The 13,568-nt window shown below is 33.5% G+C and overlaps 1 protein-coding gene across 4 annotated transcripts in view; it reads left to right on the plus strand.

Annotated features, from left to right (window-relative positions):
• Positions 1 to 13,568, plus strand: part of LOC124369573 (protein FAM214A) — a 117,987-nt gene that overhangs the window by 64,568 nt on the left and 39,851 nt on the right. For 3 of the 4 annotated variants that reach the window (XM_046827604.1, XM_046827602.1, XM_046827605.1), the window contains 3 exons: positions 3,121 to 3,304; positions 10,083 to 10,276; positions 13,227 to 13,452. In XM_046827604.1, coding sequence (XP_046683560.1) covers positions 3,131 to 3,304; positions 10,083 to 10,276; positions 13,227 to 13,452 — 594 coding nt within the window. In that variant the 5' untranslated portion in view covers positions 3,121 to 3,130. Of the gene's footprint in view, positions 1 to 3,117; positions 3,305 to 10,082; positions 10,277 to 13,226; positions 13,453 to 13,568 lie in introns of all 4 variants that reach the window. The other variant, XM_046827603.1, reaches the window with a different exon arrangement.

The raw sequence follows: 13,568 nt of genomic DNA on the forward strand, positions 1-13,568 counted from the left end.
GGGCCTTGGCAAACAGCTGATCACCGATCACCTGGTCCGATCTTGCTGTCATGGCCGCCCGCGTTAACCCCCAGCTACACAGCTCACATCGATCCATTTACTTTCAAAGGCCGTTGACCTACATGTGCAATGGTCTGCGGTGGAGGGGAAGCGAGCCTCTCGCTTATGTAGTATTGAGTAAGAGGTTTACAGTTTACCTGCCCTGCCAGTCCGACACTTCGAGACTGAAGCCTTGTACTGGGCTCGAGCTAGCTAAAATCCTTTACGCCCATGTTTGGTCAACTGTAAAGCTCAACGGAGGTCTACCGAATGTGCTCTTTACAAGGGAGCGTAGGTTTCTACTAGTATTTTACAAAGCGCGTTTACATGTTTAAGGGCATGATAACGTTAATCCGATATATTTTTTATTTCGACGAGAAAGTAATTGTTCCATGTGTTGATTCGAATCGTCCAGCCGTTCTACAGTCATTATCTTCTTTGAATTTTTCCTAAAGAATAAACGTTAAATGCACAATATATGGTGATGTTCTGATGCTTATCGCTTTGAAATACTGATTGGAGAGCGAGAATGATGTCGGTTTAACACGTGCTGGTTTAACTCCGATACTTCTATTAAAATTTTACGCTGGATTACATTCTATTCTACTATTGTCGGCTCCAAAGAATCCGGTGGGCGTGTACGACCTCTGAACGGGGTTTAATGACACGTGATCTCCCATTTAAGATGGCCCCACTCCCAACAACACAGTGCCTCATGAACACTGATGTCCCAGCATCATCACTTTATGAAACGGTTCCAGTGAATCGTATCATACCATTGCTTACTCTGCCAAGCCGGTAACTGAAACTGCCACATCCAGTGCTATAGTGTAGGAAGCTTTATCATTAGGGAATGAGACTAGAACAAACACATATCACCAGGCAAATCCAATATTTAACAGTTTTCAATAAGACATCCAAGACGATAAGATCGGCCAAATGTTATCAGATGAGTAATTTTCCAAGAACAAATTATCCCTCTCGCGATAGTGGAGCGGTCAGGAGATTGCGCTGAAGTATTTATGGGATTGGAAGCATCATGCCTAAACGTTGTAAATTAAGCGCCCGAATGAGTATATGAAATATTTAATGGATTACCGAGATTGCGGCCAGTCGCGAAGCACATGGCTGTCGGGACAGTTCCTAAAGTAGCAGGAATGCGGGGTGTTGGCATATAACAGTGGTGAAATATTTGGCCACGGAGAGTTGGACGCACACAGTTCCAGATGTGGGAACGGGTGCGGTAGTGTTGGGTCCAGGTGAAGCATAGGTTCATTATTCCTGTATAGAATGACAGGGCCAGTTTGTTTTGGACACCCAGATGAAATGTCTTGCCAACCTCCTGTCGGATTTTGCACTGCAGCCACACTATTAATGTTTTTCTCTGTTGTTTCAGTTCGGCTCTATACTCCTTGCGTAAGTTTCTGCCCTTTAAATATGTTTCATAATGAGTGTAAGAAAAATAATGGTATAGACATGTGTTGCTATTCACATTTTTCCAAATGCCGTAAGCATATGGTCTTTATACAGTTAAATTTAAATGGTATAGGTGAGGCGTATGCGTTCAGAATAGAGTTTTCAGTTGCATTATGTACAATAATTATATACTGTCCTGGGTTATAGGTAATAATATTATATGCATAGATAGCTTAAACAAGTACTCATAGTTTCGAGCCCTACTCCAGAAGCTAAACGTAAAACACAAATTTATTTTTAGTATTCCACTTTATGTTCCAAAATAAATTTCCAAATGCGAATAAAAAGTTTATATTAGTAAAGTTTTTTAATTAAAATTTATTCTTGAGTTTATTTTCAATACAATGTATTTTAACACATATTTAGAGGATTATTGAAAGAGAGGATTTTAAAGTGCCTCATATACTGTGTGAAGAAAATATTTTGTTTTTTAAAGCAAAGCGACGATTTTCAAGTTATATTGGCTACAATTTTCAGAGAGAGTGGGTCATCAGGTTTCTGAAGTAACAGTTAGAGTTTAATACAGCACGTCTGCGAATCGAGTTTTGAACTGGTGCCAAATTTACAACAGCAGGCATGGAGTCAGCTGAATGAATGTAAATAAAACGTGCCGGGCCTAATTTTACTCTTAACGGTTAGTTTATCCTTCTTCTTCACTGATGAAGAAAAGATACTCTTTATACCGTGGTTAATCCGCAGACAGTTATAAACTTTCAATACTACGTCAACTATACATTTTCCAGTTTTTCTGTCAACGAGAACAAGACGCAACACGAAAACATCACTAATGCACAAGGCCTTTGTTATGAGCAATTCTCGGAATCTCTCTGCGTGCCTTCAATACTCAGGATCGATTCCGCACAGCAATATTGTGTTGCGTGTTTCACGGCACACGCCGTGAAGGCGTTCCAAATGCTGTAAATATTCCAGGGGATGCCGTTTGTTTGACGTATTAGTTATCAATAATTCACAGAGCTAGGTCACAGTTCAAAACTTATTCTTGACACATACTTTAAACCGTGGTTTTTATACAAAGTAGTCTTTTTATTTTTGTTTTTAAATTAATCTTACTATCTACTAAACTGAACATCATTAAAATAAACTTAGTTCAATGTCACGATTTTCATCAAAGTTTTCGGTTCACACAGGACAAATCTGCGTACAAGATTTGAAAAATTTTAACCTCATATGGACAGCCATCATTCAGTCAACAAATGGCAAACCAAAAATATATAAAAAAAAAAAAATAACTGTTTGGAGGACATATTAATCATACGTGAATATGTAATAGACTTTTTTCCTTATTACTATGGTTCTCTCACATTTAGCGTTTTTTATATTATTTCTTATAATTTTTTGTATTTTATGCCATGTGGGAGCATCTGCCCCTTTGGTCCCATCTCAATGTGCTGCTGGATATTGATCTTGATTAGGGAAGGTGTGAACAGTTCTTTGCTGATTTGCTGACAGTAGACTATATTGGTTATTAAGTTAATCTGGTGAAAAGCAAATGTCACTGGTATTAATGTTATTTACTATCAAGTAATAAGTTCAAATTTAACCATCCTTTGTGCCTTGCTCAGAATGTGACTGTTGTTGTAGCAGACTGGGAAGAATGCACTGTTCCCGGATCGAGGATGGTGTGGAGGTGTTTGTCCAGCTGGGTACCCTGATAGTGGAGGGGCGGCTGCCGGCTGAAGGTACAGACCGAGGGTACAAGGAGGGTCCCCATTGCCCACTGGCCACCACACACCCCAATGGCCACCAGTGTGACCCAGCAGACTTCCTGGTCAGTTAATACAACTTATCACAACAGTAAATCTCACTTCACAATGTTTATAACCATAGTTGATACAGGTACTACCATATTAGCCAACTTTGGTTGAATGGCTTGTAAAAATTATTACAATTCGTCCACACTTGACAATAATTACAATATAAATGATCTAGCGTATGTCCTCAGTTAAAAATTAATTAATGTGGTCTTTTACCAGTTGTATAATGGTACAGTTCAGACCTTAAACTTTGTGTTAAAGAAATACATATGGTCATTGTACTTTTATAAATTTAACCCCTTTTAGCACTTTTATTTAGTATGTTTATATATGTTTTGTGTTATATTCAAATGTTCATAATAAAGAAGAAAATTTAAATATATAAAGTATGAAAAGGTTCAATACTTACTTTATACACTCTATAGTGTCTTAAATTGTAAGGAATTTTTAAATACACTAAAATATAACTTATTTCAAAAATGTCATAGTGTATAGGATATAAATAAAAACTTGACAGGAATGGGCTAGTTTGATCAGCTGTATGTGAGCGTTTGTGCCGTGGTAATTATGTTAGAAAATATGACTTGTGGCATTTGTGTTACATTCACAGTTTGTTGTGTGGCCATTCTCATTTATACAAATGGCGTGCACCTTTATTGTGTTTCTTGTGTTGTGGCTGTCAATTACAATGACAAATTTCCCCTGAAAAATTTACGTGTGGAGGCTCCCATATTCAAACTTAAGTTTTTTCAAAAATAGTATAAATAAAAAAAATCTAAGTTTTGCACTTATCATGTAAAATGTGGTAATATATCTAAATGCCATAGTACTTTATAAATTTAGTTTGAAAAATAAATTGTTGAAGGGTGAATTATCATAAAATTATTGCTTTATCCGTAGAAGTGGCCAAAGGCTATTTTTCACTTATATGAACAAGTGTTTCATAAAAGTCATATTATACACACATATTCATATTGAAATACATATTATTATTCACAAACACATTTGGGAAAACATGCTAAATAATTTAATACAGATTAGTTTACAATGCATTATATAATTAAAATATAGTAAACCTTTTGATGAAACTCACAATTGTTGGTACTATGCGGATAGCCAATATTGTATAGCATGTTAGTTTTCTTGTAAAACATTTAAATTTCTTTTGATCGTAAATAAATTAAAAATTACGGGTTCAAATAATATTTTGCTGTCTTGTATAAAAAATATTTATTCAAAACAAAATATTTCTTTATTATTTATATATTTTTGTAGCTTTTGTACTCCTCAATAAAAATATCTTTTTAAAATTATTTACCACATTTTACTATTTTTATTAATTGTAATTTCTCAATTTGTGTTTCACTGACATATACATATATATATATATATATATATATATATATATATATATATATATATATATGTATTTATTTAATTTTTGAAATAGGAATTCCTATTTTTTTCATGGGCTGATCTTTACAATTTATAGGGTATATTTACACATAATAAATCATACTAAAATTTGATGAAACCATATTAATTTATCATTACATGAAAGTTTAATTAACTAGAAAGAAATCTATATGAAATATGTAATGTAGTTCTGTCCATCACTAAGATATTTTAAACATAGCCTGTGAGAAGCAAAAAACTGCTTGCCACTGTTAAAATTTGGCGTTGTAAGTTTTATGATGAAACATGGAAAATGAAATCTACAGTACTAAAAGCTCAAATTCTCTACCCTGTTTCAAATATATGATTGATTTGTTCAAACTTGGAGAGCTTTTGTTCCAAAAGAATGTTTAGAGGAAAATTGTTTATAGAATAAAAAGTGTTGATTTTGTGTAGTTGACTATTGATACTGATGTGGCACATCAGTTCTAGGATACTCTGGAGGACAATGCTCACCGGGGGTTGATGGCAGATCTGCAATGCAAGCATATATGAGTATTATATTAAAGATCTCAGTTAGATAACCAACATATACAAGAATGAAGTAAGGATGATGCAATCATAAATGGTGGCTCTAAGTTTTCATGAGCTCTCTTTTGACCTTTGGCCGCCAACTACCAACTACCAATTGATCGGACAGATGAGGTTCAGTTGAAGACTGCTAGCGTCCAATTAGCCCTTCAGAAAAAAATAGTAAAACTTTATTGACTTTTAACATTTTTATCGAAGGGACCTTTCTTAAATAAATATTTTTCAAGGTCCAAGGTAAAACACTTGTTTTGGGGGTTAAAATGTAGCAAATTAATTAGTAAAATATTAACATTTTTACATTGGTCTTGCAGAATAAGCAAATAGTAAAGTGTTTGTTTTTTAAAGTTAATCATATGACATTTTTTCAGTAATCATGTGACATTTTTTCAGTGTTACCAACATATGTAATATATTTACTTTGTTGCATAGGTTGCTTTCATATAAAGATGAAACATTTTGACCTAACCTGATACGTTGTTTTGTTCTGTCAGGAACTTTGGTACTCCACCATTGTATTGGTTTATTTCTAACTATCGCATGTTACTTTTTCGAGCTAACTTTGTAAAATACTAAGTACAAAATGTAATGGTTAATTTAGTATCCAGGATAAACACAGATATTGATCCTACGATATTTATAACGTTCAACTTCTTTTTACTATTTTGTTCTTATAGAATTAATGCCTTTATAATGATACATAACATACTCTATAATTAAAGAGTCACAGATTACATAAAAAAACATCTTTTAATATCTAATGTTGATGTAAAAAGTTGCATGTTTTGTGTGAAAATACTGTACTTGAACATTTGAAACTGTTCCTATGTGCACACTGCACATTTTGTACTTTTGCTATCATTTAATTGTTGTGGTTTATCCACTTGGCTTGTAGAGGTACTAGCTTAGCGCGTAGTATCAGTATGATAATAAATATAAAGTATTTCATACCTTGGCATTAATTGTAAACTCTTCTGTTCTCTGGCAGAGGTGGGAGGCAGTTTGTTTATAAAGGCCTTTATTCACAATGTGTTAGTTATCACGGTTCAGAGGTAGATGTCTGTACATTATTCTTTACTTTCCTGTAATATTCCTTGACTCGTGTAATAATGTGCATTTTGTAAAGTGAACTGTGTTATATGTACACCACAATCTAATGAGTAAGCTGTACTTCATATTTTTATAGTCAAGAAGAAATAAAAGGAAGAAATTGATTACTGTGCATTGAATCGATTTACTTATGTACTAAACTTTAATAAACCCCAAATGTTCAATTAGTGACAGTTTTTTTTGTTTAAAAACTTTAATATTAAAAACATTTTCTAGAAAACAATAACATTGGTGTGTTCTTACATAAATATTGAAACAAAGGCATGTTTAAGCAACCTTTTGTTGGATAACTAAGTTATATTATTGATTAAAAATAATGGTAAGCCAAAAGGCATACATAATTAAATTAAAGGTAACTTTCACCATATCACTATGCAAGTAAGTGCTTTGATCACAGTTAAAAACTAAACTTTACAATTGAAATGTATTATTGTTGTTTATTACCTTAATGAATTTCAGTGTTAATTGATTACTTGTTGCAGCATATTTAGCCAACACATTGTTAAATCCAAATCTTGTAGTCTTGATGAAATTACTACAGTCAACTCATCTTACTCTCTAAGTTTCAGAGTTGACTACAGATTTTTTTATGTCAATGTTTCAAATAATTAGTAATACAGATACAATTCTGTTTCTGTTCATACCTTGCTGTCCTATAGATTGTGTAAAATAAATGTCAAAAACAATTATCACATAACTCATAACATAACTTAAATAAAGTCTTAAAATTGAGTATAAAAGCTTAGATTTGTCATGGGTGAGACTGTCCCTCCCTCGGTGATGGGTAATACTGGGGTGACTTGCTCCATGATGTTATGTTGCAGACTAAGTGATTGGGCTTACATTTCAGTTCAACCATCCATTGATTTTTAGATCTTTCAAGTGGTCTTGAAAATATGTAATTTTACTTAACACTTCGTTAAAACTATAGATAATCCAACTAGATTGACACTAGTTAACTAATCACTGTATTGGATTATAAATAAATGTTATATTTGCTTTAATTTAAAAGCCTTATAGAATAGGGTTGTTCCTTTGACAATTATGAGTGGGTGTAGTAATAATGGTGTCAGAGCACAGATAAGATACCATAACAAATGATTTTGGTTTGTGGAAGTGTTTAATACAACAACTTCTTTTTAAAAGCATTAATATGTTTAAATACCATACATAAATGTGATAAAGTCATACTGTACACTTCAGAAACTGATGAAATGTTACACTTTATATTTATAAAATAAAGTATGTATACAGTTATTATACACTTCTGGTCAAATGAATAGCCACTGGTAGTTTATTCGTAATTCAACTTTCAGGATTGTAATATATACATGCAGAGGCCTATTACATGCAATATATCTATCTTTCTATAAAAATATATGTACCTCCTCATAAAAATCAATTATTGCAAACTTACTGTAGTTCTTAATAGATCATTGTTGCACAAATGTAAAATAGATTCAGTTGATTTAGAACTGTCCTTGGAAGCAGTATTATGGAAAGGTTTCATAGAAATTACTTGCAACAGATCAAAAGATTATAGGATTTGTTGACTTTATTGCCTATTCTCAATAATGTTGTATAGTAGCAGCTAATTGGTTTTATAATTCAGCTCAATCATTTACGAGTTTTCTTCCCATATCAATATTTAATTCAATCATGTTCTGATAACTATACAATGACATAGCAATGTTAATTTTCTTATTGCTTTGAGGTGTAACATTTATTTTGGCAAACTATCAGTAGAAGCTGTCATTTCTTTTTAACAGCTGTAATTTATCAAGAGATTGCTGCCATCAGGATGCCAGGTGTTTCCTTGACACATGGGCCCTGTTACCAACAGCCCTCAAGGCTGATAACAGCAATGTTCTCTGGTATCCTTCAGTACTTCTTCCGGCTGACTACCACTCGGCCAACTCCTAATTTGAATATCTTACTTAACATATTGTCAAACTACTGTTAGCATTCATACACATCATAAATAGATACTGTATTTTCTTACTATTCATGATGCTTTTGTAATCTTTACTGATATTATGCCTTTTATCAATCAAATTCTCAAGCTGATAGCATATTTCATCTGGCAAATGTTCTGCACATGATCTTTCTAGATACTAGATGCAGATTCATTTTTCATGCTTTCCCAACATGATCATGTTTACAGTTTATTAGTTTGTTTTGCATCAAGATTCTTATCACGATAAGAATCATATAAAGATTACTGTTAAACCCACAATAGGGTATTGCATTACTAAAAAAACTTGAAAGATTTATACTTGAATAAGATTATTATTAGAAGTTGCGGAATTATAATACTTTCAAAAAATAATATTTTTGTAACTCATAATTTCTCTGGTGCTTTTTTGGTGCCTACATCAATATTGTGTAAGAACAACAATAACAGATGTGTTGGCATATGTTGTTCAAATTTGAGGCTTTGTGTGACATTTTCACCTAGAATTTGCACTAAAACTATCATTTTTTGAACACTCATTTTCATGCTTCAAACTGAATGACTCCTGGTCTTGTAATAACAGAAAACTAAAACCAACAATCTATTAAAATATTTAATTATATATTTCCATTGTCATCATTATAATATCTTCATTCCAGGGTAGATTTGAACAGACTCAGAATTCTGAGTCAATTTTTTTTTATAAAACAGTACTTTATTTGCAAATATTTAAAGTAATCTACTTTAAAATGGTCATATCCTACATAAATGCTCCCATATCTAGCCTCTTGCTACCTCAGGATCTGACCTGGAAGTTATCTACTTTGAGGTAGTCATTTTGTACATGAATGCTCCCATATGTAACCTCATGCTATCTTAGGATCTGGCCTGCAATCATGGGCGTAGGGGCTCAAGAACCTCCCCCCCCCTCCTCAAAGTTTTGAAAGACATTAAAGTTAAAGCTAGAACACATTCTTGAGGTCTTACCTCAACAATTACATGGGGGAAGATTACCAAGCCCATGTTTTTGGATGGTACTTTATACCTCCTAAACTGCACAGTGTGTCAGCCTCTTTTGAAATAATTTTCGATGTACGCTACTACCTGGAAGTCATCAGTCATGGCAAGTCCAGGACTTTCAGTGGGTCCCATTTTTGAAAGTGTGTTATCCGCTGCTCATGCTGTTATAAATGTAATTTTGGGAACAGTTTTATACTCACAATGTTTATACACATTTAGAGTTGACATTTGTATATTTATTAAAGCTTTATTTATTTTACTTTTTAGTATTTTTGAGATTATCAGTTGTATTTGAGAGACTGCCTCTCTCTTTAAATACCATTGACATCATCTCTTTAACATTGAGTTTAATTTATTGCCCTGTTGCTGTCGATTTCAAAACAAAAAATGCTTAATGCCTTAATATTTAGCAAATAAATTCACTCACGTCTATCATGATAACACCTGTAATTTATATTGTCACTAGGAGTTCAGTTAAAATACTTAGGCACAACAATATAACTTGGAACACTAACTCATCAATATCACTGTTTAGATAGTTAGTAAAACTGTGTGCTGCTATCTGTTGTGCTGTGAAAAAATTCAAATCTATACACTGTGTTTATTTTTGGACTGAGTAATATATGTACATCTACATAACTTAAATACTACCAGCTATATTCTTGTATTCTTTAGGTTAAATTTTCCTATTGTGAAACACTATTAATGTCACGTGTTTGTTGCAGTGCATGCGTGCGGAGCGGCTGCGCAAGCACATGTCGCTGTTATGTAACAATGCAGTGCCCATGTGTGTGGAAGTGCTCCTCTGTCCCATGTGTCACTGTGGATCTGAACGTGCCCAGAGCCCTGAGATTGCCAACATCCCTTCATCTTCTGATCTCCTCCTGGAACAATGGACCGTTTCTGTCGTACATATGAGGTAAACTGGAATCAATTTTTTATAATAAACAGACCAAACTTTTTGTTTTTTGGTGAATCTTTTTAGTACAGTGTGTAATACATTTACAATTTCGAGTATGGTTAGTTATCAGTTCTAATTTAAATAAAATTAACTCAGAGGTCTCAGTTTTGATATTTTTTATACAGTAGTATGAGTTTCCAATGTTTGCATAAGGTATTGAAGATAACTTCTTCTGCCAAATTAGTGTTCTTTTTTTAACTTTTTTTATGTCCAAAGATTATCTATCATATATTTTTCATTCACCATATATACATATTACTTTTATGTTTATCATTCAAACATAATTTTTATCTCAGTTAAGTGTCAAAAATATAATTTTTTTTCAATAAAACTTTTTTTAAAGCGCACACCATGAAATTATGATCAGACATGGAGTGCCAAATATAAATAGTTTTTAGGAGAGTACAAATGTTTTACAATTTTGTTGTTTTTAATTTTTTGTTTTATATATATATATATATATATATATATATATGAAAATTACATGGATTACTGCACTAGACAAATTACTTAAAGTTCTATACAGGTTAGAAATCATACATGTTGTACCTTAAACACACTTTATACAGAACTCTCAGCAAAACAACATATCAAACTGAGAACTTACTAATGTCACCAGTTGTTGAGAAAGACAAATTATATGCCATTTTAGCGCTGAATGGGGTTGATAAGAGAAAAACATTAAGCAGTGGTTACTGCAATCATATATGAACATATACATCTTGTACACGTATTATTTGAATAAATTTAATAGTGAGATGTACGCAAATAACCTGCCATCGACAAAAAACCCTATTTGAAAGGACAAGTCTATTACAGGCAAAAAAAATCTAATTGCATAGAATATGCAGTGAGTGCAATAGTGATAAGCAAATTTACTAATACCTTCAAACAAATATTGCAAAGATCTCTGAGCGGAGTGAGTGTGCTCTAATACTAACCAAACTAATAGTTCAACTAAACAGTCAACTTTCTTAAGTGTGAGTAAAAGTGAAGAATGTCGAACAATTTGTGAGTCCTTGAATTTACAATTAATTTTTCATCTTATTTTGCTTGGCCATAGATAACAGAAATACTTACATTCAGATTAAAATAAAGAACAAGACGTGGTCTGTTAAAAATATTAATTGAACATATTCATAAAACTCAAGCTAACTATCCTAATGCCGTACACTCTTGGGGTCAACCTTTATATTTATTGTAGGCAAGAGTGGATTTCACATTTGGGTTTTCATAATTTCCGCTGATTGTAGGTGGAATTTCATCATGTTGCTTTTGTTCTAATGGAGTAGCAAATCCAATAATCTTGAAAACTGGGCCATGTCCCAAATGTTTTAGACAATTATTACTGTCAACAATTACTAGCACTAAGAACAGTCAGCTGTAACAAGAATCAGTGGCACAGCTGGCAAATAATAAATAAAAGTTTGCTGAATTGTCCAATTACTACTGTTCGTACTTACATTTCTACCTCAAAGAACGCTTCATAATAAGCCTTCTTTAGTGGCAAGGTTAAGTAATAGGTAACCATAAAAAATAAAGTGTTTAATTAATGATTTTTATATTGATTTTTTTGTTTAGTAGTATTTTTACAGTTTGTAGAGCCTTCCTTTGTTTTAATCATGTGTTGTTTTGTATTGGCTATCTTCAAATCCATTTTGAGCTATTGCTCAAGCAGTTAATATAACAGAAAATTTTTACAATTTTGTTATAGCTCCTTAGGGTTTCTTGGTGGTACTGAGTTGAAGTTGCTTTGATGTACAGATCTCATGTATAGTTTTGGAGTTGGGCAATGGATACAGTTTTAATATTGTTCACGTTAATATTAATGTCAGTCAACCTTTGAACTAGGATGTGGTGTTGGATTAGGTAGAAGATGAATAGATTTCTCATGTCTAGGCTGAGATGTGAATCAATTAAGATTAAAGTGAGTCTGGGACTTGTAGTCTGAACCAAAGAAGAATAATCCTAAAGAAAGACAGGCTAGAGAAGTTTCAATACAGGCACACAGCCGGAGGCTTCTTACCTCTGACGATTATCCTAAATCAATGGTTACACTCATGCTTCATGACTTTCATCACCCACTTTACTAATCAAGTTGATATATATCACGAGGGTTCATTTCTGACTGGTTTATAACTAACAGTAGAATCAATATTGGGTACAACAGAGACCTATACCACTTACATCTAGGCCACCCACTCCAATCCAGGGGTGGGTGCAAATTTTAAGATACTCAGATAAAGGGATGATTTCATCGATAATTCTAGTGTATTGCTGATGATAATTTTTGAGGAGTGGGTGGGTTTTTATTAGTGTTAAAGGTTCTCATATCCTTAAATATAAAGGAGAACTCTCCCTTGCCCACTTTGACAGGTACAGGCTGAAATGGAGAAAGCCTCCCCTTCTTCCTAAATGACACAACTGAGATAGTGCCCACTATACCTGCTAAAGTTGGCTGTACCATGGAGTCTTGGCATCAGGTGGCTACATTATTTCATTCTTACATATCCAGCCAGAATAACTTCTAGGTTTAGATGTTGAGGTTTCCATATCTTCTTCTCCTAGTAAAAAAATTGAAACTTCATCATCTAAGACACTGTTTTATGAAAAATTGGCTTTTGCAAATCCATTTAACGTCATTGAACTCTAGCAGTTACTCTTTTTGTTAGTGATTTTATGCAAACAATTGACTGAATTTAAGCACAAACATAATTATTCAAAAAGACATCTCAGATGCTACTATCTCAGGTGTCACATACCAATTTGCTTTTAAAGTTTGTGATTTCTTAATATAACTTTAAACAATTTTGGTTCCAAACGAGCCATTTTGAAAAACTTTATAATTTATAAGCTGTTGCTATTGATTCCTTTATGTATATTCTTAATTGTGGTTCTAATGTTTTAGTGGAGAGCCTTGCAACATGAGTGTGCGTGGGCTGTTCCAAGCAGTGCGATCGCAGCTGCACTTCTCGCAGCTGTCTGCGTGGCTGAGCAGCAGTAAGGGCACTCAGCCTATCAATGTGTGCTATCGTGTGACTCTACCTGAGCAGGCTTTTGCATCACGGTTTTCAAGGCCTCCACAGCACCACAGCTTTCCCCCTGCAGCAGTGGGACCCAACACACAGCTAAAGGTGAGGACCATACGGTATTGTGAGGTAAAGGAAGGTACACCGAACTGTTCAGCTTTGAGGTCTAATAAATATCAGGGGTACATAGGCCTTTTCTTAATAATTCTCAAAATGGCAGA

This window comes from Homalodisca vitripennis, chromosome X (assembly GCF_021130785.1).
Source record: "Homalodisca vitripennis isolate AUS2020 chromosome X, UT_GWSS_2.1, whole genome shotgun sequence".
Classification (NCBI taxonomy): domain Eukaryota; kingdom Metazoa; phylum Arthropoda; class Insecta; order Hemiptera; family Cicadellidae; genus Homalodisca; species Homalodisca vitripennis.